At 60.3% G+C, this 27702-nt stretch overlaps 1 protein-coding gene across 1 annotated transcript in view; it reads right to left on the reverse strand.

Moving 5' to 3' along the window:
• The window catches only part of ABLIM2 (actin binding LIM protein family member 2), a 171397-nt gene extending 144105 nt beyond the window's left edge, over nt 1-27292 (reverse strand). The window contains exon 1 of the mRNA XM_052641650.1: nt 27176-27292. Within this exon, the coding sequence (XP_052497610.1) occupies nt 27176-27185 (10 nt within the window). The 5' untranslated portion in view covers nt 27186-27292. The remainder of the gene's footprint in view (nt 1-27175) is intronic.
• Between the last annotated feature and the right edge of the window lie 410 nt (nt 27293-27702).

The raw sequence follows: 27702 nt of genomic DNA on the forward strand, positions 1-27702 counted from the left end.
CTTCCCGAGTCATGCCCACTCGCATCTTCATTGCCGAATGCTGCTTAAAAAGATGAGAAACAAACGAAATCAAGGGCTTGAAAACTATGACATGTGGGTACTGGTTTTCCAGGTGAGTTTAAGGCAATGAAAACACTGGTGCCTGTTCTCAGGGGCATAAAAATGATCTCCAAAGGGCTCTCAGACATCGTCCAGGCCCTCCAGCCGGGCCCCTCCTGAGCACTCAGCCCCCAGAGCTATCGGAGTGCTAGACACCTCCACCTGGAAGTCCTCTGGGAGCCTCACGGTTGGAAAAGAGAATGCCTCACCGTGGCCACTCTCCCTCGCCCCCCCTCCCCGCCCTCCAACAGGGCCACGCACCATACACCAACACCCCCGCCCAGCTGACTGCCCTTGTGCAACTCAGGCAGCCCTGTGTCTGCAGCCGGCTCCATCTCTCGGCCACTGTGTGACCTGGGCCCATCGGCTTCACCTCTCTGGGCCTCAGTTTCCCGTCTGTATAGTGGGGGTGCCTGCCCATTGGGCTGCAGAAAGACTGAACGAGATGATACACGTGGCACGTGATGGGCACTTGGTGAGCGGCATCTCTCGGTCCCAATTCCTAACTGTGTGAGTTTGGCTGGAACAAACGGCCACACGCTGAGTGTCTTAAATATCAGAACTCTATTCTCTCACAGTCTGGGGGCCGGAAGTCCTGAATCAGGGTGTCAGCAGGGCCGTAGTCCCTCGGGAACCCCCAGGGGAGAGCCCTTCCTCGCTGCTCCTGACACGGGTCTCGGGCGATGCTTGGCGCAGAGCGGCAGCCCTTCGGCCTCTGCCTCTGCGGTCCTGGGGCCCTCCTCCCGTGTCTCCACGTCCATGTCTCTCTTCCTCGTCTCATCAGGATGCCCTACTCCATGTGACCTCATCTCAGCTAGCTACATCTGCAACAACCCTATTTCCAAATAAGGTCACATTCACAGGGACGAGAGTCGGGACTTCAGCACCGCTCTTCGGGGACACAACTCAACCCAGAACACAGACCTGCCTGTCGTCACCAACACCGTCTGTGGTCTCGGAGCAGCGCGTGCCACACGTCGGCATTGCCCTTAGGCTTTCCCCATCCTTCCTCAGGCTGCCCCTTCTCTAGGTTCCTCCCAGCCACCCACTTTCTCACCTGCTTGAGACTCTGCCCCATCCCTCCTCCCTGCCAGGCCGACCTCTGGGTCCCCAGCACAGAGCATCATCTCTGGGGCGGGGGCGCTCAGGAGGCCTCCCAGACCAAGATCGAACTCCGCGTCCCAGACACCAGCCTGGCTGGACCACGTCCTTTCAGTCCACTCTTCTTGCCTGCGTCCATGTCTGAGAAGCTGAGCTCAAAAGGGGCCACACCTCGGCCCGCCACCCCCCTCAGCATCTGCACCACTGTCTATGACACGGATGCCCCCGAGACAGCAAGTCCAAGGTCCCCTATGGCAACAGAGAGCAGGGACCCCCAAGGCACCAGCTAGGAGGTGGCTGCAGTCGGACAAGCCCGGACGCCCAAGGGTTGAGCGAGTCAGACGCTGTCTGGTCTGCGTCACAGGGGAGCGGATGCCCTGAGCAGGGTGTTCTGTCGGTGAAGGCGGGTTGGCTGTCAGCTCGGAAGCCCCCACCAGGAGCTAGCAGGCTGGCAGGGTGACGAACACAGTCAGGGAAGCAAACGAATGCGCAGGCTCATCCTGCGATCAGCGTATAACGGGGAGGAAACGCAGGCGCAGAGCCAGTGGCTGCCGCAGGGTTTGGGGATCAGGGGACCTCTCTCGAAGGAGGAGAGGATGCTAAAGCTGACTTCAAAGGCCAAGAGAAAACTTAAGAGCAGATGGACGGGTCCAGCGGAGGAGTCAGCAAGTGGGAAGGCATCTGAGATAAGGAGGATGCTGCCCAGAGGCCCGAAGGAGGCCCCGCAGGACGGGACGGGGAGAGGGTCTCAGCGACCCCTCGAGCCTGGCAAGCAAGGAAATTGCTGGTGAGGATGATCGGAGGTAATCTCGTCTCTGTCTCCCCACTCAGAGACGCCCCTCCTCGGCCCACGCTGCCTTCCCTGCCCAGCAACACACCTAGACGCAGCCCCCCGCGCCCCTGCCCTGCCCCCTGTCCCCAACACACACACACCCCCGCTCCTGGGCCCCACCACCCAATCTCAGAAGGAGAGGGATTCCTCATCCCTGCCGGACAGAGCTCAGGGCACACGCCCATCCCCCTGCTGGGGCAACACAGACAGACAAGCAGCCCCGCAGAGAACCAGCGAAGGAGGGAGCAGCAGGCTCACCGAGACACAAATGGCCCGACGCCAGAGCAACGCCCTCGGCGCCCGGGGGCAGGGGAAGCAGGGGCGCCCTCTCCCCATCTGCTGGCGAATCTGAGAAGACAGACAGTGCCCCGTGCTGGGCCAGGAGGGGACGGGGACAAGGGACTCGCGTGTCCTTTGGGCAAAGGTGTGACCTGGACCTCCTCTGGGGACAGTGGTTTGGCAGACAGACGACATTCCCATTTACCATTCCGCTTCTAGGTAGACGTATAACTTCCACTCACAGGTCTATCCGCGCACAGGTGCAAAGCCACGTGTGCAGTTCTCACCCCGACTGGATGCGCTTGGGCTGTGCTAAAATCCTGAAAGCACGCGGGACCAACGGCCCTGCATGCTCCTGTGCGGGGAGCAGCCGTGAGGCAGCCTCTCGCCAGAAACGCTCAGCCTGACTCCCATCACCAAGGAACAGAGACCCACGCAGATCAGGCAGGGGGCGACCCACAGGGAGACGGGTCTGGACTCTCTAAGGGTCGGTGGCATGAAAGAAAAACGAAAGAAAACAAGTGGGAAGAACATCCCAGAATAAAGGTGACCACAGACAGAGGCCTGTTAGCGGCTGTGGTGTCGACCCCAGCCTGGCCCCTGGAGGAGAGATGGTAGGCAAACATCTGCAATGGGGCCCTCTGGGGGGCGGGGGGGGGGGGGGGGGGGGGGACAGGAAACGGGGATTTTCTGGGGCGGATATTTGGGTACAGACATGTGCTAAGGCCTGCTTGTTATAATGCAACTAACTTTCAAATGGTTCAGAAGAGAGACAGAGAGATGGATAGAGCGAAATGTGGCAAAATGTTCATAGTTGATGCATCCAGATGAAAAGGTATCACAAGGGATTCATTGCACGGAGCCCCCCCTCCCCACCCCACCCCCGCCCCCTGCTCCGGCCAACAACTTTTTCATATGCTTCAGTTCAGTTCAGTCGCTCAGTCGTGTCCAACTCTTTGTGACCCCATGAATCGCAGCACGCCCGGCCTCCCTGTCCATCACCAATTCCCGGAGTTCACTCAGACTCACGTCCATCGAGTCCGTGATGCCATCCAGCCATCTCATCCTCTGTCGTCCCCTTCTCCTCCTGCCCCCAATCCCTCCCAGCATCAGAGTCTTTTCCAATGAGTCAACTCTTCACATGAGGTGGCCAAAGTACTGGAGTTTCAGCTTTAGCATCATTCCTTCCAAAGAAATCCCAGGGCTGATCTCCTTTAGAATGGACTGGTTGGATCTCCTTGCAGTCCAAGGGGCTCTCAAGAGTCTTCTCCAACACCACAGTTCAAAAGCATCAATTCTTCGGCGCTCAGCCTTCTTCATAGTCCAGCTCTCACATCCATACATGACCACAGGAAAAACCATAGCTTTGACTAGACGGACCTTAGTCGGCAAAGTAATGTCTCTGCTTTTGAACGTGCTATCTAGGTTGGTCATAACTTTTCTTCCAAGGATTAAGCGTCTTTTAATTTCATGGGTGCAGTCACCATCTGCAGTGATTTTGGAGCCCCCCAAATTAAAGTCTGACACTGTTTCCCCTGTTTCCCCATCTATTTCCCATGAAGTGATGGGACCGGATGCCATGATCTTAGTTTTCTGAATGTTGAGCTTTAAGCCAACTTTTCACTCTCCTCTTTCACTTTCATCAGGAGGCTTTTTAGTTCCTCTTCACTTTCTGCCATAAGGGTGGTGTCATCTGCATATCTGAGGTTATTGATATTTCTCCTGGCATATGCTTAAAACTTTTCAAAAGATAGATCTGGGAGAGAAACTGATGAAGAAGGCAGAATCCCCCCAGGAACAGGATAGACCATGACCGGCTAACTTTACCCTCATGGATCCTGGAAAAATACTGCAGTGACAGAGACAAACCTGGGGCTCACAACACCTGGCTCTGGGCTCAGGGACCCCTCTGCCCTCCGGCACTCACCTGTAGCCAGAGTTGGCAAGTGCGTGGCTTGCACACACACACACCCCCATGGCTGGCATCTGTGGCAGGTGTGGGTAGTCCATCACTGGTTCTTTGCCTCTGAGTGATTCAGTCTCCATCCTGTGAGCTCCTAAGGGCGGGACGTATATCCTAGCTGCTTCTTGCATGGCCCAGCCCAGGACAGGGAGGTGACTGGACCCTCTCAGTGTCTGATGAATGAATCAGTAGCTGAGAGAACGGACAAAGGCACATGGGCGACCGGATGCTCCACGGGGAAGGTGAGGGCGTGGGTTCTGAATGTGGGAACCCACCCCCCACCCAGCGCCCTGGCACCGTGCCCAGGTGCTGGCATGGCGGGCAGTCCTTTCACCCGGCTGGCCTCAGTCTCCCCATCTACACCGGGGACGGGAGGACTGCACACTTCAGTGGACGGCGAGGAGGGGCCAGTGTAGCCCCACGTGTCCAGGACCCTGCCCTGGCCTGTTTGGGGTAGGACCACAGGGCCACCTGCCCCAGAACTGCAGCTGTAAAACCCCAAAGCGTGTATTTGTACACCCGTTATTATAACAGCATCACTCATAAGAGCCGAAGGGGCGAGCCACCCCGGTGTCCACGGTCACATGGAAGGACAAACTGTGGGCTCTTCGTGCGATGGAATATTATTCAGCTTCAAGAGGAGGAAGCTGACACAGGCTACCACATGGATGAGCCCTGAGGACGCTCTGCTCAGCAAGACAGGCCAGTCACAGAAGCACAAATATCACAGGGCCCCACTGACGTGCGGCGCCTGGAGCAGACGGAATCCTGGAGGCAGAAAGCAGAGCGGTGCTCGAGAGGAGCGGGGCTGGGGGGTGGGGGGCTGGTGTGTCGTGGGGTCAGAGTTTCAGTTTCACAAGCGGAAAAGTGGTCAGGAGGTGCTGGCCACACAAGCACCTGCATCAGATGCCACAGAGCTCACATTTCACGACGCTCAGGAGGGCAAGCATTACGTTGTGTTTACTTTACCCCAGTTTAATTTGCCCGGCGCCTAGGGCAGCGAAACTTCACAGCAGTGGGGTGCTGGAGGGGTGGAGCTCCGGCTGAGACAGGGGAGGAGGGGGCTCTACCCACCGAGCCCACGGATCTGCTTTGTGGACTGGGGTCTCTCACCCACTGAGCCCACCGGGTCCGCTTTGTGGGTCAGGGGTCCCTCACCCACTGAGCCCACCAGGTCCGCTTTGTGGGTCAGGGGTCCCTCACCCACTGAGCCCACCGGGTCTGCTTTGTGGCCTGGGGTCCCTCACCCACTGAGCCCACCGGGTCTGCCTTGTGGCCTGGGGTCCCTCACCCACTGAGCCCACCGGGTCTGCCTTGTGGCCTGGGGTCCCTCACCCACTGAGCCCACCGGGTCTGCTTTGTGGGTCAGGGGTCCCTCACCCACTGAGCCCACCGGGTCTGCCTTGTGGCCTGGGGTCCCTCACCCACTGAGCCCACCGGGTCTGCTTTGTGGGTCAGGGGTCCCTCACCCACTGAGCCCACCGGGTCTGCTTTGTGGCCTGGGGTCCCTCACCCACTGAGCCCACCGGGTCTGCCTTGTGGGTCAGGGGTCCCTCACCCACTGAGCCCACCGGGTCTGGTTTGTGGCCTGGGGTCCCTCACCCACTGAGCCCACCGGGTCTGCTTTGTGGACTGGGGTCCCTCACCCACTGAGCCCACCGGGTCTGCTTTGTGGACTGGGGTCCCTCACCCACTGAGCCCACCGGGTCTGCTTTGTGGGTCAGGGGTTGCTCACCCACTGAGCCCACCGGGTCTGCTTTGTGGCCTGGGGTCCCTCATCCACTGAGCCCACCGGGTCTGCTTTGTGGCCTGGGGTCCCTCACCCACTGAGCCCACCGGGTCTGCCTTGTGGGTCAGGGGTCCCTCACCCACTGAGCCCACCGGGTCTGCTTTGTGGCCTGGGGTCCCTCACCCACTGAGCCCACCGGGTCTGCTTTGTGGGTCAGGGGTCGCTCACCCACTGAGCCCACCGGGTCTGCTTTGTGGACTGGGGTCCCTCACCCACTGAGCCCACCGGGTCTGCTTTGTGGGTCAGGGGTCGCTCACCCACTGAGCCCACCGGGTCTGCTTTGTGGCCTGGGGTCCCTCACCCACTGAGCCCACCAGGTCTGCTTTGTGGCCTGGGGTCCCTCACCCACTGAGCCCACCGGGTCTGCCTTGTGGGTCAGGGGTCCCTCACCCACTGAGCCCACCGGGTCTGCTTTGTGGCCTGGGGTCCCTCACCCACTGAGCCCACCGGGTCCGCTTTGTGGCCTGGGGTCCCTCACCCACTGAGCCCACCGGGTCCGCTTTGTGGCCTGGGGTCCCTCACCCACTGAGCCCACCGGCTCTGCCTTGTGGGTCAGGGGTCCCTCACCCACTGAGCCCACCGGCTCTGCCTTGTGGGTCAGGGGTCCCTCACCCACTGAGCCCACCGGGTCTGCCTTGTGGGTCAGGGGTCCCTCACCCACTGAGCCCACCGGGTCTGCTTTGTGGGTCAGGGGTCTCTCACCCACTGAGCCCACCGGGTCTGCCTTGTGGCCTGGGGTCCCTCACCCACTGAGCCCACCGGGTCTGCTTTGTGGCCTGGGGTCCCTCACCCACTGAGCCCACCGGGTCTGCCTTGTGGCCTGGGGTCCCTCACCCACTGAGCCCACTGGGTCTGCCTTGTGGCCTGGGGTCCCTCACCCACTGAGCCCACCGGGTCTGCCTTGTGGGTCAGGGGTCGCTCACCCACTGAGCCCACCGGGTCTGCCTTGTGGCCTGGAGTCCCTCACCCACTGAGCCCACCGGGTCTGCCTTGTGGGTCAGGGGTCGCTCACCCACTGAGCCCACCGGGTCTGCCTTGTGGCCTGGGGTCCCTCACCCACTGAGCCCACCGGGTCTGCCTTGTGGGTCAGGGGTCGCTCACCCACTGAGCCCACCGGGTCTGCCTTGTGGCCTGGGGTCCCTCACCCACTGAGCCCACCGGGTCTGCTTTGTGGCCTGGGGTCCCTCACCCACTGAGCCCACCGGCTCTGCCTTGTGGCCTGGGGTCCCTCACCCACTGAGCCCACCGGGTCTGCCTTGTGGCCTGGGGTCCCTCACCCACTGAGCCCACTGGGTCTGCCTTGTGGGTCAGGGGTCGCTCACCCACTGAGCCCACCGGCTCTGCCTTGTGGCCTGGGGTCCCTCACCCACTGAGCCCACCAGGTCTGCTTTGTGGCCTGGGGTCCCTCACCCACTGAGCCCACCGGGTCCGCTTTGTGGGTCAGGGGTCCCTCACCCACTGAGCCCACCGGGTCTGCCTTGTGGCCTGGGGTCCCTCACCCACTGAGCCCACCGGGTCCGCTTTGTGGCCTGGGGTCCCTCACCCACTGAGCCCACCGGGTCTGCTTTGTGGCCTGGGGTCCCTCACCCACTGAGCCCACCGGGTCCGCCTTGTGGGTCAGGGGTCGCTCACCCACTGAGCCCACCGGGTCCGCTTTGTGGCCTGGGGTCCCTCACCCACTGAGCCCACCGGGTCCGCCTTGTGGGTCAGGGGTCCCCCACCCACTGAGCCCACCGGGTCTGCCTTGTGGGTCAGGGGTCCCTCACCCACTGAGCCCACCGGCTCTGCCTTGTGGCCTGGGGTCCCTCACCCACTGAGCCCACCGGGTCCGCTTTGTGGGTCAGGGGTCCCTCACCCACTGAGCCCACCGGGTCCGCCTTGTGGGTCAGGGGTCCCTCACCCACTGAGCCCACCGGGTCCGCCTTGTGGGTCAGGGGTCCCTCACCCACTGAGCCCACCGGGTCCGCCTTGTGGGTCAGGGGTCCCTCACCCACTGAGCCCACCGGGTCCGCCTTGTGGGTCAGGGGTCGCTCACCCACTGAGCCCACCGGGTCCGCCTTGTGGGTCAGGGGTCCCTCACCCACTGAGCCCACCGGGTCCGCCTTGTGGGTCAGGGGTCCCCCACCCACTAGACCAGCCTCTCCTCATCTCTAGACCACGGGGTGGGCTGCGGGGAGGCACAGCCGTGCCTCTGTGAATCATGTCCTCGGGGCTAAGGGAAGCGGAGGAAGGAAGACGCAGGACGCTTTTCCATCAGCGTGGCTAAATTTATCCCTTGCTAACCGGGCGGTGTCCTGCGCTGTGGCCTTGGGTCCAGCTGCAGCTTTCCCCAGCAAGGCCGGGTTCCCGCTCAGGCTCCAGGGAGGCGAGGCTTCCCTGCTGGACAGGGACGCTTCCTGGGTCCTGGGAGCTGTGGCTTGGGGTCCCCTACCCTGACACTCAGGCATTTAGGCTCCAGAGGGTTCGGGACCCCTGGTCTGCACAGGTACCCACGGGCTCCCAGGATTCTGAGCCGGGGGACAGGAGGGAGGCAGGTAGAAAGGGCTCAGACTCACCCGGACAGCACCTGCATCAGTGGGGACGGGACCAGGAGCAGGACAGAATGAGGGGGCCTGCAGGACGCCTGCTGCTCTGGCGGGTTGGGGGAAGAGGCAGGGAAGGAAGGCTCCCCAGAAGGGGGCCAGCCTGGGTAAAGACGGTGTGGACATGTGGCAGCCCACGTGGGGAAACCTCCAAGGTCTCAGCCTGGCTGCCAGACAGTGTGCAGGGAGGTGAGGGCAGGCTCTTCTTCCAAGACGAGGAGTCGGGTCTGTGCAAGGTGGACCCAGAGGGCCCCCGATGAGACCCCCAAGGGGGAGACAAACACCCCTCGACGATGGCAAAGTCACATGGCCACCGGGAAAATGGCAAGATGGCACCTCAAGAAATGAAGGAGAGGTACCTCTCAGCCAGCAATGCCGCCCTGGGACATGCCCCAAGGAAAGGAAAGCAGGGACCTGAGTGGATACGGCTCACCTGTGTTCACAGCAGCATCACTGCCAACAGTCAGGAGGCGGAAGCAGCCAGGTCTCCAGGGAAGGATGGACGGATGAACAGAGTGGTCCATCCACACAGCGGAATAGGGTCCGGTTAAAAAAAAGGGCAGGGCATTCCGACACCCGCTGCAACATGAGGAACCTGGAGGATGCTACGCTCAGGGAAACAAGCCGGTCACAGAAGGACAAGCTCCGAGGCTCACCTTCATTTCTGCGAGGTCCCGGCAGCTGCCAGATCCACAGGGGCAGAAAGCAGAACTGCGGGTGCCAAGGGCGAGGGGATGGGAGGGGCGGAGGGCAGGCGACGAGGAGTTGCTTCGTGGGGACCGTTAGCTGAGAAAGATGGAAAAGGTCCGGAGACGGATGGTGGTAAAGGTCTCACAGCAACGTGAATGGACATAGTACCTCTAATGGCGCGCATAAAAACAGCTAACGTGACGTGCTTTAGATTACGTGTCTCTTACCGCAATATGAGACACGTTAATGCAGAAAACACTGTACTTGGCGCTGGATAAAGAACGTGGCCAAACCAGAGAAAACCCACAGAGTCACAGGCAGCCGCTGAGAAGCGACTGTAGGAGAGCATGTCCTACTCGGGGGTGCTTCCTGGGGGGCGTCAGGAGAGGTGTGCAGGACGTGGCCCGAGGCTTCACAGGAAAGAGCCAGCCGTGGGGCTGGGGTGGCGGGGTGGGGGGGCCGTGTCACAGACTGCTCCCTCTTCAATCCCGTTCTTGCAAAAATGAACGTCTGATTCATTGCACGATTAATGATAATAAAACAGACTCCAAGAAACTCAGAGAGCGAGACCCCTAAAACAGGTCACGTCCCCCTATTTGGGACTTACCAGGTGGCGCCAACGGTCAAGAATCTGCCTGTTGATGCTGGAGGCACAACAGACGCGGGTTCGATCCCTGGGTTGGGAAGATCCCCTGGAGTAGGAAATGCCAACCCACTCCAGTATTCTTGCCTGGGACATCCCATGGACAGAGGGGCCTGACGGGCTACAGTCCATGGGATCACAAAGAGCTGGACATGACTGAGCGTGCGTGCACCCTGTTTAAGGTCCCTGGTAGCAGAGGATGGCACCCAGAAATATGTGGGATGAAGGCAGTGGCCATTCAAAAGGGAGGTGCCTGGGGTCCCGCCTGCCGGTTTGGAGGGTCAGCTGCGAGGAACTCTGGAGGATGAGCAGACTCTGGATTAGAGCCCAGGAGGCCTGGGTGTGTGAGCAGGGTCTTCTCAAGCCTCTTTTCTCATTAAAATTGACGGCATTAGTCAGAATGGCTGCGATCCAAAAGTCTACAAGCAATAAATGCTGGAGAGGGTGTGGAGAAAAGGGAACACTCTTACACTGTTGGTGGGAATGCAAACTAGTCCAGCCACTATGGAGAACAGTGTGGAAATTTCTTAAAAAACTGGAAATAGAACTGCCTTATGACCCAGCAATCCCACTGCTGGGCATACACACCGAGGAAACCAGAAGTGAAAGAGACACGTGTACCCCAATGTTCATCGCAGCACTGTTTATAATAGCCAGGACATGGAAGCAACCTAGATGTCCATCAGCAGACGAATGGATAAGAAAGCTGTGATACATATACACAATGGAGTATTACTCAGCCATTAAAAAGAATACATTTGAATCAGTCCTAATGAGGTGGATGAAACTGGAGCCTATTATACAGAGTGAAGTAAGCCAGAAAGAAAAACACCAATACAGTATACTAACGCATATATATGGAATTTAGAAAAATGGTAACGATGACCCTGTATGCGAGACAGCAAAAGAGACACAGATGTGTAGAGCGGACTTTTGGACCCTGTGGGAGAGGGAGAGGGTGGGATGATTTGGGAGAATGGCATTGGAACATGTATATTATCATGTGTGAAACAGATTGCCAGTCCAGGTTCGATGCATGAGACAGGGTGCTCGGGGCTGGTGCACTGGGATGACCCAGAGGGATGGGATGGGGAGGGAGGTGGAGAGGGGGTCAGGATAGGGAACACATGTACACCCATGGCTGATTATGGCAAAACCCACGACAATATTGTAATTAGCCTCCAAATAAAATAAATAAATTAATTTACAACAAAAAACTCAACAGCACTGCCTGCTTCCCTGTGGACATGCCTCCTACAAGGTCAGGTACCTGACCTGCGGCTCTCGCTGTCTGCACACCCCCTTCTCCTGTGACCTGGGAGGCCTGGATGAAAACAGACAGCCCTGGGCTCAAATTGCGGCTTTGCCTCATCCAGCTGCGATCTCAGCCACCCCTCGCGCCCAACCCCAAAAGCCCTAAGCAGTTCTGAAGAGTCTAACCAGGTCACAGGTACCTGAGTGCTCAGAGAAGTAACGGACCAAGTGAAGGCGAGCCAGAATCCTACGGCTTTTATAAGACCTGGGAAGACCCACAGGTCTGGGCCCCAGACGTGGCCGGCAGTTAATTAGCAGAGGCCGCGTCCCTCCTCGGCAAGACCACGGCCCACAGGGCCTCTCTCAGACCCTGCCCTGCAATTGCCCTACAATTCATTTTCCTCTCGCGGCAGCTCGCGGGCACCCAGGGAAATGGCCTTTGTTGAATAGTAATAGGACCTGGGCCTATTTGCTCAAGCAGAGCCAAGTCAATGGGATCTGAATATTTCTGCTTCCAGAGATGAGGGGAGGCTGGACCGGGCTGGGCCTGATGTTCCGAACAGACCTGGATGCAGGTTTGAGCACGGCAGGTCCACAGGTGAGGGCGACCCCAGGTCCCAGGTAAAAGGAGGGCTGTGGCAAGGCGCTGGCTTGCCAGGCACTCTGGGGATCCATCCTGAACTTCCTTTTGTCCACGTGCCTGGGAACAAGACTCCCAAACTTCCCAACTAGCAGCCTGCGTGTTGAGTGGGTTGGTTGCCCCGGGGAAGAGAATGATCCCAGCAGAAGGCGATAAAAATACCCGACCGTTGGACACCGCTCTCCTGATGCTGGCCAGGTGACCAGTGACATTCCCCCCCACCCGCCACTCTGACCCGGAGCCGCAGATCACCGGCCTGGTGCCGATCCTCTGCAGACTGCTGCGGCCTGGAGCGGCAGCTGGAGCCGTGGGAAATACAACGTTCTATTCCTGGCGTGACCCTCTTTCCCAGAACTGGGGCAGGGAGGGGGCCCTGGCCTCCAAACTAGGGGCCATGCCTGGACCCCCAGTGGTCTCTCTGTACACCCGCCCCCCACCCAGCCCCCCCAGGACAGGGTCAGTGTTCCTGTTTCAGCTTGCCGGGCCCCTAAGCCCTCTGCAAGGATGTAGGCCTGGTGTGGCCCTCGATGAGTCCGAGCTCTTGGGGAGGATGAGGCGCCAAGGAAAACGGATGCCCCAGGCACCCGTGTCCCCTCCGCGCCCCTCCCCCCCACTCAGAGTGACCCGTCCTCCCCAGTCCTGGCCACACCTGCACTGGGGCTTTAACCTCCCCCTGCCCCCATTCACAGATAAACATGCTGAGATTCCTTGATGCCCCCACCCCTGCCCTGGCTCAGCCTGCAGCCATGGGGGCGGGTGGGGGTGGGTCTAGCAGACCCCCAGGAGCCTATGGTCTCCACACTTCCTCCCTGTCCCCTCTCTGGATGCCTCGGCCCCCTGTAGCCACATCATCACCGAACACTTCTGCCGGCGAGGTGCTGTACAAGGTACCGTGAGGGCAGACGGGGAATCACGGTGTCTGAGAGGCAGATGGCACCTTACCCAGGGCCTAGCGTGGGGCAGAGGCGTGAGTGAAACCCCTCACACACGCCCTACACGCTCACCTCTGCCCTTCTGCTACGGCTTTGTCTGACTCCTACATGGTGGGCCATCACCTCCTTCAGGAAGTCTGCCAGGATTTCTCTTTCACAGCAGGTTGGTTCCCTGCCCTCTGTTCGTTCCCCAACAGCCTCCTAGGGGAGTGCTTTTTCTCATGGTGAGTCTTCCCCACACACTGTCCGCCTTTCTCACCAGGCTGGAAGATTTTGTAGGGAAGAACTCCCTCAAGGTCACGTTCTGCACCAGGCCAAGGGCTCCACATGCTCAAATGAAACCACCTCCTCACCCCTACCCCCAGGGATGCTGGGTTGACTGTTGCCTGTCCATGAGACCTAGGGAGGTGGGGAGGGTCTCCTGTGAAAGAGGAGTGTCCTTTCCTGTGTCCGTCGCCCCAGGGAAGGGGCAGGTCCTCATGGAGGAGATAGGAACGTTGGTGGGGGGAGTTCAGGGAGCCACTTCCTCCCTGAAGATTGCTTTAAGGGGTTCCCAGGAGACAGGCTGAGGCCCCGCTGTCCCTCCATCACCCCAAAATCCAGAGCAGAGCCCTGCTGAGGTCTCCTGGAGGCTGCAGGGGTGCCTGGGAGTGAGGGGGGAGGGTATCGGGGGGCGAGCAGCCCCCTGTGCGAGGGGTGGGCAGGAATTACCCGCAGGGCCCCAGTCTCCAGCGAGATGTCCTCACCGAGTGCTGATCCTGGAGGTGGCAGGCCGTACCTTGAGAGAGGGATCGCTTCTCTGAAAGTCCCTTTCAGAAGGCTGCCTCGCCCCCACCGGTCACCCCACTCTGCCGCCCCCTCCACGGGTGATGACATCATCCTGTCCCATGATGCCCCTGGCCAGTGGGAGGAGCTGCAGAGAGCAGGCAGGCCCCCAGTTTACAAGGTGAGATGTGGAGGAGAATCACAGATGCACGGAGGCGCTTGGAGCAGGGCTTCTGCTGGGCGCGGGGAGCTGGCTGACCCACATTTCTATCAGAGAGAGGACGCAGCTCAGCAGAGCCTGGGATCCGGAGGAGCTCCTGCCACCAGCCGGGTCCCTGGAGCGGGTTTCTCAAGGTCACTTGGCCTCTGTGTGCCCACCTGTAAAATGGGCAGTCACGGAGACCACTCCTGCAGCGTCGGAAGGACCCGAGCAGGGATGCTGTGTGGGGCGTTATGATGATCATTACCACCATTCTCTGCCGCCAGTGATGCCAGAGCCCTCGGAAACATGTGACCACAGTCCTCAGATCAGAAGACCCAGTAGGGGAGACACGTGCCCCCTAGGGGGGAGGGGCATGGGGGTGCTCCCAGCTTGGAGCACCTCCCCGCTCACCAGCCGTGTGACCATGGGTCCTGCCTCCCGTCTTAGCCCAGTTGCCGTCCCCACACATCTGAAAATCGGGAGCAAGAATCCCTGCCCCGCCAGGCTCTGTGGCATTCCAGACGGGGCCTGGATGACCTCTCCACCCGCCCGCAGGGACCAGATGCCCCACAAATGGCAGACACTGAGCTCCATTAGACAAATCAATTGCTCCCGTGGGCTCGGCTCCGCCACCAGCTGGGGGCTGGGGTGCCTGAGGTTGCCAGCACACACCCAGGTTATATTTAGCTCTCCGCTGGAGCCCTGCCAGGGCCGGGCAAGTTCTGCAGGGGACGCCGAATTTCAGACCAGCCCCCAACTCCTCATCGGCCACTGTGAAACCTGCTCCAGAGCCCACAGAAACTGCTCTCTTGCTTCTAACAGTAGATGACGTTATCCCAAGAGTATACACACACACACACACAAATCCCTGCATCATGTCGGTGCCACTCAAAGGCCTAGAGCCACATGAGAGTCCACCTCCCAAAATAGAGAAAGAACGCCGTCTGGTCCCTGGAGCAGGAGCCGGCTGGTGCCAGGGGGTCAGACAGCTGCTCTCCACTCAAGCCTCTTGAGACCAATACTGAGCACAAGCCTACCCCCCACCCACCCCCTGTACATCCTTAAAATGAAGAAGCTGGGAAAATAAAACAGCCAAGCATCAGAAGAAAAAAAAGAAGGCAGAGTTGCCCATAACTCTTGCATTTCAGTGTGTTTTCTGCCTGCTTTGTAGATGACACTGTGTATAAAATTGCAGACCCCATATTCTTCATCACCAGTGCAGACACACGCCTTGTACTCCTCCTTGACAATCGTATTAACGACTGCATAACACTTCATCTTTTATCACCAGTTCCGAGTGTGGTCTAGGAACCCTGGGGTCCCCAGGATGCAAGCAGGGCGCCGGCCAGGTCCAAGCCGTGTTCATAGTAAGACCGAGATGTTATTTTCCTCCATCGTTCCCTCTCCCTCCCAAATGTACGCTGGAGTTTGCCTGAGGCCCCGTAACACGTGGCATCACCACTGACAGAACACAGACGGGACACAGGCTCCCACCGCCGCCTATGAAGCCAGACGATAATGAGGTTTGCACGGCTGTAAAGCAAGGCCAGTCTGTCTCCTGAAGACACTCATAGTTAACACACAACGGGCTATTTTCCTTATTCAATGAATTAAATATGCTTAAAAATTCTCCATTTTAACGTCTAATACACTTGTTCAGTCAGTCGTGTCTGACCTTTTATGACCCCACCAGGCTCCTCTGTCCATGGGATTTCCCAGCAAGAATACTGGAGTGGGCTGCCATTTCCTTCTCCAGGGGGATTATCCCGATCCAGGGATCGAACCCGCATTTCCTGAATTGGCAGGCAGATTCTTTACCACTGAGCCGCAAGGGAAGCCCTGTCTAATACACTGCTGCTGCTGCTGCTAAGTCGCTTCAGTTGTGTCTGACTCTGCACGACCCCATAGACGGCAGCCCACCAGGCTCCCCGGCCCCTGGGATTCTCCAGGAAAGAACACTGGAGCAGGTTGCCATTTCCTTCTCCAGTGCATGATAGTGAAAAGTGAAAGTGAAGTCCCTCAGTCATATTCGACTCTTAGTGACCCCATGGACTGCAGCCCACCAGGCTCCTCCACCCATGGGATTTTCCAGGCAAGAGGACTGGAGTGGGGTGCCACTGCCTTCTCTGGTCTAATACACCAAATATCGATAAATACAATGCACTTAAACAAAAGCTCTTTGGGGTCCCCAGTAATTTTGAGTGAAGGGGTCCTAAGCCCTCAAAGCTGGAGAACAGCTGCTGCATACAGGCAGACAGACGGACAATAATTTCCTGACTCAGCATCTCTGGCTGGACACTCACCCTACAGAGCCTGTGACCCCTGCAGTCTTTAGGCACCAATCATATCTGTGCTTCAGAACCCTTCTTCAGAAGATTCCAGAGAGCCACCGCCTTCTACTGAAGGCATGAACGTATTCAAGGCTCAATGTATCTCGCCTAGCTGCCCCAAGAGACCGCACACACCCACAGTCAGAGGCCCCTGAGGCCATCAGCTCTGGGGACTGTGGGATGTTTACGTTCGACTGACTTGAGACGTACAATTTTTATCCTCTGAGAGGTCTTTTCTCTAACCCTCGGATCTTCTACAGACCCCTCAAGGAGGGAAAAAAACAGGTTTCAGTCTCAGAAACAGAATGTTTGAGAAGCTGCCTGGGAAAGCCAAATGATGCCCCCCAACAATATACTTGGGTACTCATCCCTAGGACCTGTGGGTGTGACATCATATGGCTAAAAAATGAGGTGGTTGGTCTTTGCAGATGGGATACAGTTAAGTACCCTGGGATGGGAGGGTCACCCTGGGTTATGGGCCCCAAGCGCACCCGCCAGTATCCTCAGAGACAGAGGCGGAGGGAGACCGGCCCACACACTCGGACGGGGCGGCGGGTGATCTGAACGTGCTGGAGACGCTGGCCTGGAGGTGCGGGTGACGCGGCCACAAGCCAGGGAGTGCCGGCAGCCTCCGGCAGCTGAGGAGAGACGGGGAGGGGACTCCCCCAGCACCTCTGGAGGAGGCCCCGCCCTGCCGAGACTTGGCTTCAGCCCAGTGACTCGGATTTTGGACTCCAGGCCTCCAGAACTGGGAGAGAATACTTCCGGCTGTTTTAGCCCCGAGGTTTACAGAGCTTCACACCAGCAGCCCCCTTCCCATTGGATGCCCCAGTATTGGGGACTGCCTCCCCGCTCTGTCAGCCCCGTTCCCTGGGCACCAGCTCCTAGAACCCTGGGCACCAGCTCCTAGAAAACCCTGCCCTGGGCTGCAGGGTGTCCCCCAAAGGGGCCCGCTTAGGGGCTCGGTGTGTGCACTGTCGCCAGCGATTTTAATTCCTCTCAGCTCCCTTTCAGAGGCTGTCAGCTGGCGGAGTGCTCAGAGAAGGAATCTGGAGGGTCAGGTCAGGGGGCGGGGGCTGACGGAGGAAGGCGAGGTGGCCGCGGCAAGGGCAGAACAAAGCTCTCTCGTGCGGCAGGTGCGGGGCTGGGCAGGAGGAGGGTGGGTCCCGGCTCAGCCGGAGGGGATAGAGTGAGGCGGGGTGGTGACAGGGCCTGGCAGGAAAGAGAGGTCCGGGCGACACTGAGGTCTGGCAGGGACCCCTGCCCAAGGAAGCCGGGGTCGGCCCTGGGGAGCCTTGGCAGGGCCACCCGTGGTCCTCAGCAGGCGGACCTGCCCTGTGGTCACGCTCCGTGTGTGCCCAAGGCCCGGGCCACACCCCACGCCCGTCAGAGGCAGCCAGGGAGGCGCCTGGCTGGACGCTGGGCTTCTGCACACAGATCGCATTTCCTGATTTCCGAGGCCCATCAGGGGTGTGTTCAAGGGAACCGGTGCCTGTAGCCCTGAACCCCATGGCTACGCTTCAAACGCTTGGCAGAAGCGGCCAGGCTCAGAGCTGGAGGAGAACGGTGGGATGCGGGCAGCCAGCGAGAAGCGTGTCACAGGGTCAGCGTGGCCACGGCCAGAGCAGCAGCAGGAAGGTGCCGTCTGGGTCCTGGCCCGGCCCAACGGCCCCCTTGCTGCCTGGCCTGACATCCTGCGCTGGGCTCACAGCCCCTGCCCAGCCCAATGGCCCCCTCGCTGCCTGGTCCGGCCCTTCCTGGGTGACTGGCTAGCTCCGGCCACCCTGGATGGTCCGCTGATCCTCCGTGACCTCCGCCCCTGCGTCTGCTGGCCACCTCTCCCACGTGAGTGCCCGGGTCCAGCTCAGCCTTGCTGCCCCGCGTCCCCGCACTCCGGGGGTGTCAGACTGCACTCTCCCGGTGACGCTGCCCCTTACAGGTGCTCAGTAGGCCCCCTCGAAGGCAGAGGCAGCCTGAGGGGCAGGCGGTGGCACCGAGTCACACGGTGGCTCCAGAAGCCCTTCAGTTTACAGACTGAGGCCACCCTTCCCGCGTCCTCAAAGCCAGCCGCGCCACATCCCGTCTCCTCTCTGACCTCTGCGTCTGCCACCGCCTCCCCTCTTCTCTGACCCTTCTGCCTCCTCCTCTCGCAGGCTCCTCGAGACAGCACGGGCCCCCCTGGAACCCCCCAACTGTGAGATCTCTTTAATCCCATCCTCAAGGTCCCTTTTGCCATGTGCGTAACATATCCAACCTGTCTGGGGATGAGGCCAGGGACATCCGCGGGGGCCGTTACTCAGAGATGAAGCAACTCAGAGAGGGGCAGTGTCCACCTGCAGGCCACACAGCAGCTAGGAGCAGGCACACGGCCTCTCCTGAGCCCCCGGCTCCAGGTCCTGTCCACTGGTCCTGAGGATGGAGGCAAGGGTCTTGGATGTTCTGGGTTCTGGGAGGAGGAATTCCAGCATCAGGGCGTGGGGAGGGAGAGAGAAGGTGGCAGGAGAAAACACACCCGTTTGGGGGAATCACTGGCGAGGACAGAGCTCTGCACAGTCAGTTCAGTTGCTCAGTCGTGTCCGACTCTTTGCGACCCCATGGACCACAGCACGCCAGGCCTCCCTGTCCATCACCAACTCCCGGAGTTTACTCACACTCTTGTCCATCACGCCGGTGATGCCATCCAACCATCTCCTCCTCTGTCGTCCCCTTCTCCTCCTGCCTTCAATCTTTTCCAGCATCAGGGTCCTTTCAAATGTGCACAGTAGGTGCTCAATAAACCAAGTGAACAGGCATTCTAGGACAGCCTTGAGCCCTCGAGGGGCTGCCGATGGCAGGCATCAGAGGTTCCCCCGACAGGACTGAGGCTGGGAATAGCAGTGGCCCCAAAAGGCTGACGCTGGGCCGTATCCGGACCCATGGGCCCTCTGGGGCACAGCGGCTGTGTGGTGATACCCGCCCTCACCCCGCCTCAGGGCTCCCCTGCATGGCTGTGGACAGTCACACCGTGCAGTGTGTATGTGTGTTTGGGGGGGCGGTCACGATCCCAGGACCAGCCACCCCCCCCAGTTCAGGACAACAAAGGCCCCAGGGTCTCACTGGTTCTTAGGAGCATTCTGCACAGTCCCCAAGCAGGACTGAACCCCCACAGCCTGCAGTGGCCACCCACCCATCTGAATGCCCCACGGCTCCCTGCCTTCACGCCCCAGCCCTCCCTCTTCTGCTTCCTGGGATCACCTCCCAGGTAAAGCCCCTGCAGCCTCAGCCTTGTCACTCAGAACACAAAGGTGGGGGTGGGCCCCCTGGGAGCATTTGACTGTCTGGTCGCCAAACTGACATGAGGGGGCCATGGGTTGGTCCTTATAATTCTTCCTTCTTGGAACTTCACGCCCAACTGCAGCACTAACCAGGGCCTTGGAGATGCCATTTTCCAGCAAGATCCTGGGGCCCCTGACGTCCAAGCAGAAGCAGAAGGTCAGAGCAGCAGGTCAGAGAGGCCTGACCATGGGCCCTCAACCAGGATGAGGGCAAACAGACGCAGGGTTGCGGGGTGGGGGGGGGGCTGGGCATGAAGCGGGGACCTGAGCTCCATCCATCGTCCGTCCTCCACTGGAGGCTGTTCACGGAGCCCTGACTCGAGGCAGCCTGTGGGGATTCGGGAGGGGGATCCACTTGGCTCAGCCCGGCGGGTGTGCACGGCAGGGCCCCTGGGAGCTGGCTGGAGTCAGGTGGCCGGATCTCTCCAACCCCTCATTCTGTGCGTGAAGAAACCCAAACCCCAGGCCATTCCAGTGTGCCCACTTTGCGCAGGGGGCCGGGTGGAGCCCCTGTGCGCGTGCTGAGGACAGCCTCGCAGGACTGAGTTGGGGCTGACGCCCAAAACGCCACTCAGAACCCGGGAGCAGACGGCTCTCCAGGGACTGGGCTTCTCCTGACCCCGGCACCGGGCAGGGAGTGTAAAACAGCATCCGGTGGGCTGGGCAGGGCAGGCAAGAGAACCAGCAACAGAGACAGAGGAGTGAACCTGCTGGCCATGCTAGCTGATGCCACAGCGGACCTTGCAGGCTTTGCCTTGAGCCCTGGGACAGCTGTAACAACAAAAAACCACCCCAGGCCCCTGGCCCCACAGCCCATTACCTCCAAGTGAGAGGCGGGGAAACCGAGGCAAAGAGCAGTTGTGCAACCTGGTGGCTGGGACCCTAGCAGCTGGCAATTGGGACTGGCACTCAGGTGTTCTGACCCCAAAGCCCTCAAGGCATCAAGCAAGACCACCTCCCTTGTTGCTTAGAAATCTCCAGCCAAGGCAACATGGCACACGAAATCCCCTAATACATCACTTTGCAACAGAACTGGTTCAGCCTGGGTCCGGCTCCCCACTAGCCTGGAAGCCCCCCTGTCCCCGCCCAGGGTAGGAGACACTGGCAGGGGTCAAAGCACATCTCTCCCTCCCCAGGCCTTCCCCTGAACTCGGACTCAGCTGCTCTGCTGGCTTGGATACCAGGCAGATGTCCTCAGAGATGGCTTCCCTGGCAGGCTGCGGGGAAAGGCCCTTAACCAACAGGTCCCCTCGGCATGAAGGGCAACGTGCTTCCTGTCGTGAAACCGTCAGATGAGGTCCACGTGGCCCAGAAGGGTGATCTGAGACTTCACGGCTCACATGGCGTGTTTCTCTGAACCGATGATGGCTAAGCCTCAAACCCAGACGATCTCCCCGCTGCCGTGGGGGGCGGGGGCGGGGGCGGGGGGCAGGAGGTCAGAAGAAAGCAGGTCACACCCCTGAGAATGGCGGTGGCCTTTGTTTTTTCAGACTGGTACACTGAGGCCCAGAGAGGGAAGTCAGCCGGCCCAAGGTCACACAGAGGTCCGGCAGGTGGGCCCAAGAGTCTGGGGAGCTCAGACATTAACGGGACGGTTGATGCCGGCGGGGCTGGAGCTGGAGAAGCCCGGGACGGCCGTGAATGCTTCCTCCATCAGGAGCGGTCAGCTCCAGAAGACCCCAAGGGCCCGGCAGAGGGGACAGCAAGGGCCAGGGGTCGAGGTTACAGGGAGGCATGTGACCCTCTCCTGGTCTGAGCAGTCCATCCCCAGGTGGATCCCTGGGGCCGAGCCACGACCCTGGACAGGAGCGCACTGGAGAGGCAGAGCCCGTCCTCAGGAGCAGACAGGGCTGGGCTGGGGCTGGCCCTGCCTTCCCAGCCACGCCGGCAGGTGCCACACGGTGGAACGAGGCCAGGCTCCTCGGCTCAGGTGAGGACGTCGGCTGTGACTCCCCGCCCCACGCTGTCACCAGAAAGCGTCATCGCGAGGCCCCCAGGGGATCAAGCCTCATGCACCCCAAACACTCAGCCACACGCCACGAAGTCACCAACGCAGCCCCTAATGATGCAAGGAGACAGACAGACGGCGCCCGCACCCCCACCCCCGGCTGGACACACCAGGATTCAAATCCAGCTCTCATTCACCAGTGGTGGGGTGTGGTGCCCGACGCCCTCCTGGGCATCCACCTCCCCATCTATGGGCGGGGACACCCCGGCGATCCTGAGAAGCCCTGAGAAGCCCTCGGCAGAGCAGGGCCTGAGGAGGGGCCCCATGAGCCACAGCACCGACACTGAAGCAGGGTGCTGCCCGACACCCTAGAGACAGTGGCGACGGAAACATCCCCGGGTAAACAAACACGCGGCACTCGGGTTGCTCTGCCCGTGTCTGAGCGGCCAGAGACAGCCCGGCGGGTTGGCACCCGCTGACTAGGGCCCCCGGCAGCTCGCGAGACCACACGGTCACCAGGAAGCATGGGCTGCCCTCTGAACACCAACCCAAGTTTTCCTGTCCCAACTATTTTCTGTTTCTCCAGCCTCTCCAGCAGCCATGAAATTAAAAAACGCTTCCTCCTTGGAAGAAAAGTTATGATCAACCTAGACAACACATTAAAAAAGCAGAGACATTACTTTGCCGACAAAGGTCCATCTATTCAAAGCTATGGTTTTTCCAGTGGTCATGTATGGATGTGAGAGTTGGACTACAAAGAAAGCTGAGTGCCAAAGAATTGATGCTTTTGAGCTGTGGTGTTGGAGAAGATTCTTGAGAGTCCCTTGGATTGCAAGGAGATCCAATCAGTCCGTCCTAAAGGAGATCAGTCCTGAATATACATTGGAAGGACCGATGCTGAAGCTGAAACTCCAATACTTTGGCCACCTGATGAGAAGAACTGACTCATTGGAAAAGACCCTGATGCTGGGAAAGATTGAAGGCAGGAGGAGAAGGGGATGATAGAGGATGAGATGGTTGGATGGCATCACCGACTCGATGGACATGAGTTTGAGTAAGCTCCAGGAGTTGGTGATGGACAGGGAGGCCTGGCGTGCTGCAGTCCATGGGGTCGCAAAAGGTTGGACATGACTGAGTGAACTGAACTGAACTGAGCCTCTCCTGCATACCAGGCGCTTGGGACCCTCGGTCCCTATGGAGATCCCAGAAGAGGTAGTATCAGAGGCTCAGAGAGGTCCGAGGATCCTGTGCTAGCAGGCGGCAGAGCTGGAATCTGAGCCCAAGGAATAGCCCGTGTCTGCAGCACAGGGGTCTTCTGACCCGGGGACCAGAGTCGGGCATCCAAGCAGCTCAGGGTCCTGACAGCTGGCCTGGCCCTGAGGCCCACCAGCAGGACAGACCCCTCCCAGAGGCTCCATGCCATCCCGCCAGCTCCGTGCACCACCAGACTTGCCGACTCCCTCGTGCCGGCTCACAGCTCTCCCACAAGACAGCTGACACTCTGGAGGGCCAGGGTGTCTGACTGGCGACTTGTCCAGAGTGTGGGTCACACCCCCTTTGCTGAGACAGTGAGACTGGGCTTTCCAAGAGTTCACCCAAGTCAGGACTTGGGTCCAGAGAACATGCCGACTGCCCCCAAATCACTTCTTAGGACAGAAACCAGAAAGGATTGAAGTATCTCAGGTGGTGGGTTAGGAAGTAGCCACGGATGCGAAGGACCAACAGTCTGGAGATGAGGATTCCCAGGCTGTCTAAGAGCTGCTGGTTCCGGGGCAATGACCATCCTCCTTAGACGCAATTTCAGATGAATTTCTGAGTCTGGACAATTTGTCTTCGGCTACACCTAAGTCAGATGGTGTCCCCCGTGGAAACTGGGCGCTTGTGTTAAGATCCATGCGCTGCCAACTGGGAGACCTCCATTCGAGCAAAGGAGCGGCCCCTGCAGATGGGATCACCCAACCTGACACCAAGTCATGGGTTTTGGAAGCAGCTCGAGCCGGAACCAACACCCGGAACCAACGCCCTCTTGTTTCAGATTCCTCATTGCAAAAGGTAAGCGCACACAATGAAAACAAAACTGGGGAAGGTGACAGGAAGCCTAAGGATGCCGGCGGGGGGAGCACTAGCTCTTTCGCCGCCTCCAACAGAGGGGTCGCCCTGGACGGCATGACAACTTCCTTCTGGCCTGCTCCCTGCGCCGCTTCATAGCACGGAGGTCGCATAGGATGCACCATTTTGTCCTCGGCTGTTTTCTAAATGAAGCCTTTCTTAGGCACTTCCTCCTAACGTGAGAAACTCGTCACGCAGGTAACGAGGACGTTTTCACCACCCGCCTCCCCAACGAGGGCGCGGTTCAGGGAGACACGATGTTGCTTGCTCTGGTCTACAGCTGCCCCGGGCCTGGGGCAGCACTGGGCACACAGTAGGGGCTTAGGAGACATCTGTCGACCAGACGAAGGACCCACGCGACGGCCATGGCCCGTCGCTCCCCACCACATACACACAGCAGGTTTCTGACTTTCTGCCGCTGTTAGGGATGCCGTGGTGAACGTCTCTGCAGTGACGGCAGAGCCCCGCCTTGGATCAGAAATGTGTTTCTCTGTTTCAGAGGCCGCAGAGGACTGGGGCTCCGGCTCTGCGTCTACCGCACATTCACCTGGCCCCGGGACGGCCGCCTTGCCTTCTGTGGGGCTCGGTTTCCCCTCCGTGTGGGTGGGTGGCTAGGACTGGAGCATCCCCCAGGCCCCTTCCAGCTCCACGTTCCTGACCCATCAGCCACGGGAAAAGAAGACGGCTGAGCTTCCACCCAGCTTTCCACCTGGGCCTGCCCTCCCCTTCTGGGCTGAGCTGCATCCCTCCCGCAAATCCATAATCCAGTATGACCGGTGTCCTTTTAGGAAGAGAGAAGGACACAGACCCACACAGAGGGAAGGCCACCTGAGGACGCAGGGAGGTAATGGCCACTTGCAAGATGAGGTGAGAGGCCGCAAGAAATCAGCCCTGACCACACCTCCATCTCAGACCTCCAGCCTCCAGAAGCGTGAGAAGACACATGTCTGTTGCTTAAGCTGCATGGTCAGTGGGACCCTTGTTACGGCAGCCCTGGCAGACTAATGCAACCCCCCCACCATGAAACTCACCTGGGAGAATCCTGCCCACCAGACCTGTAGCCACCCGGGCAGGACACACAGGCGCCAAGAAAGCACAGACCCGGTACCCAGAGGTGGCAGAGTTGGTTCTGGAGCCCCTCTGGGCTCAGGCTCATCCCTCTGCCTCACCTTGCCCTGCCCCCCGTGACTGCATGGACTGGGACGCTAGGAGACCACCACCAGGCTCACCGTCGTCTCCTGGGCCTCACCTGGGCTCTGGGACAACGCCAGCCTTCCCTGGGGAGGGCCGTCAGGGGACGTGCCCTTGTGGACGAGGGAAGCCCCTGACCTGCCAGACGTGCACAGTGGCCAGGCGTGAGAGCCCAGGTGTGCGCCAGCAATGCACACAGAGCCAAAGGGGCTCCCTCCATACGGCGGGGAAAGCGGGCCACGGGTGGCTGAACAGAACGCAGCTCGCGTGCGCAACCAGGCTTATCTGACACAGAAGGCCAGCTCCTCCCGCCTCATCATCCTGCTTTCTCATCTCCCCGAACACTTGCAGCGAATGCGCAGAAAAGCAAGTAGGCACAGGGTCTTGAGGCCACACCAGAGCCCTCTCAAAGGTGCCCTGAGTTATCAGACTGAAGGAAGGCACGCCCGCAGCCTGCACAGCATAAAGGAAAGGGGAGCCTCCCACCCGGGGCCATGGTTCAGGTCCCCTTAGGCGCTGACCGTCGGCTGGTCTGGGCCGCTGGAGACTGGACCACGTGCTCCCAGCCACATGCTGGCGCCCAGCTCTGGGATGATGCCAGCCTTCCCCAGGGAGGGCCGACGGGGGACCTGCCCTTGTGGATGAGGGAAGCCCCTGAACTTCCAGATGTGCACAAGTGTCCGGCACCAGGGACCACCGTCTACTCTCTCCCATCGTGGCTGTGGGTGAAAATTTTACTGCTGTGCAGGTCACGGGCCGGGCCATGAGCAACAGGTGGAGGGTCGGCGTGCCCACTGACCATTCCAAAAGCTGCACTGACTCAGGCTGAGGTTCACCGATCTGCACAAGCCATCGAGGGAGGACCCACTACGTGCGGGATTTCCCACTATTACCTCATCTTCTCCATGGGGGCAACGATACTGCTTTCAGGAAGCCAAGCTCAGGAAGCGGTCACGCAGTGTCCAAGACCAGCAGGTGGACACTATGATTCAAACCCCAGTCTCCTTGCCCTCTGGTCCCCCCCTCAGGGCCCCCGGTGCCCACCTACCCCTGCTCCGTGCAAACACAAATGAGGGGGGAAATGCCAGGGTTCCTTCCAGGCTCCCCCTGATTACAGGAGAGATCAGAGGGATCAATTACAGTTGAGAGAGCCTAAAATTACCTGGTGCACCCTGCCATTACCCCCCCACATCGACCATTAGATAAATGTGTCTGGAGGCTCTGCCAAGGTGGGGTGCCCTGCTCCCCAGCCACCTCCAAAGAACAGGTTGGCCATTTCAGAAATCCTCTTCTAGAGAAGTCTGCCTCCTCCAGCCTGCCATTTGCTCTCAGCTTCTCTCTCAACTCCCACTGCCCGTGTGGTCCCTCCTTCCTCAACTAGGAGGGGGAGGGGACAGATTCCTCTTGTGGTTGGGGGTGGGGGGCTCCTGGGAAACATAGGTCCCAAGCAGACAACATACAGTAAATGGTCCCTAAAGGAACATTCCCTCCCTAGTCCTGTTTGCTCCCTACCCTCCCGCCTCCCTGTCCCCAGGGAGGAATGGTTGTCTCCTCTGGTTTCTGCCAGGTGGCCAGGGGTCCATACTATAGTCTGCGGGTGAGATGGGCTCAAGGCAGGACACAGGAGTCAGGGAGCACCAGCTTCAAAACCCAGCCCCACTGCAAGACCTGAGCAAGTGACTCAAGCCTGGAGAGCTTTGATCGCACCCTGGAAAATGGGGTGACGGCCTCTCCCTGCAGAGGAATGTAGGGACAAACCCTCCAGCCAGGGCTGGTCCCCCAGAAGGCTCTCAAAACGGGGGCTCCGGTCACTCCAGAGTCTCTCAGGAGGCAAGGCCCCGCAGCGGTAGGCCTCAGTTTCCCCCAGCGCACTAGGTGGTGGTGACGTGCGATTTTTCCAGCGCCGCACAGAGGCTGTCAGACCCTGCGGGTGCGGCCCCAGAGGCAGCAGCCTGGGTACGCAGTGGAGGGGACGAGGGGCCGGAGAGAGCACGCGCGGGCATCGCGGAGGGCGGCACACAAACTGCGGGCTCCGAGCCCCCAAGTCTGCTCTGGGCGAGCCCACGGCGCCGGGAGGGGGGTCGACCTGATGCCCCCCCCAACCCACCTACCCACCCAGGCGCTGCAGGAGTCACACAACGGCGGCGCCTCCCTGCCGCCAAGCCCTCACCCCCCGACTGGTGTCACACACCTCTCTGCCGCAGGGTCTACGGCGGCCGCGCGCCCTTCCCCCGGACCCTGCTGCGACCCCGCACGCCGGGGAGAAAAGCAAAGGAGCGGCGCCGTCCAGGGAGCCCAGCGCAGCCAGGCGGTGCGGCGCTCGGGGAAAGCGGTCACCGGGCGCAGGGACAGGGCGAGGGTGGGGGGGCGCGCCTGACCTGCCATACTGCAAAGACCCTGGAGCGCAAGTCGGCTGCAGCCGCGGGGCGGTTTCCGTCTGCAGGTGCAGGCATCCCAGCCCTGGCGGCGCCGCGATCCAGCTCGGGGAGGCCCCGGGTCCCCGCACACTCACCCGCGCTCATCTCAGCGGCACCTCTGAGTCGGGTCGCCGGGGCGGGACGGCAGCCGGACGCCCGTGTCCGCAGGTGCAGCGCCTGCAGGCGGGATGGGCCGGCCGGCCGCCCGCAGCGCCGCCGCAGCCCCTCGGCGCGCCAGCCCCGCCCCGCAGGCCCCGCCCCACAGAGAAGCCCCGCCCCGCCCCGCCCGGAGGCCCCTCTCACCCCGCCCCTATGCCGGATGCACTCTGGGAAATGTAGGCCCACGGCCCCGCTCCTCCTTGCTCGGCGCCTCCTGCCGCCCTCAGGGAGGGACTACAGTTCCGGCAGGCTGCGCGGCCCGCGTATGCGCAGGCGGGCGACGCCGCTGCGGCCTCCCGCAGCCCAGCCGTAGGGGTGTCCGCGGAGCTGTCCGCGCGGCCTGGCCGGATGGCTGGCGGCCTGGCCGTCGGCGGCTGCCAAGAGCCCATGAGCGGGCCAGGAGCGCGGCCGGGCGAGGTGCAAGCTTGGTGCAAAGGGCCGCACAGGGCCAACTCCCTCCCTC

Source organism: Budorcas taxicolor, chromosome 6, assembly GCF_023091745.1.
Source record: "Budorcas taxicolor isolate Tak-1 chromosome 6, Takin1.1, whole genome shotgun sequence".
In the NCBI taxonomy this organism is placed as follows: domain Eukaryota; kingdom Metazoa; phylum Chordata; class Mammalia; order Artiodactyla; family Bovidae; genus Budorcas; species Budorcas taxicolor.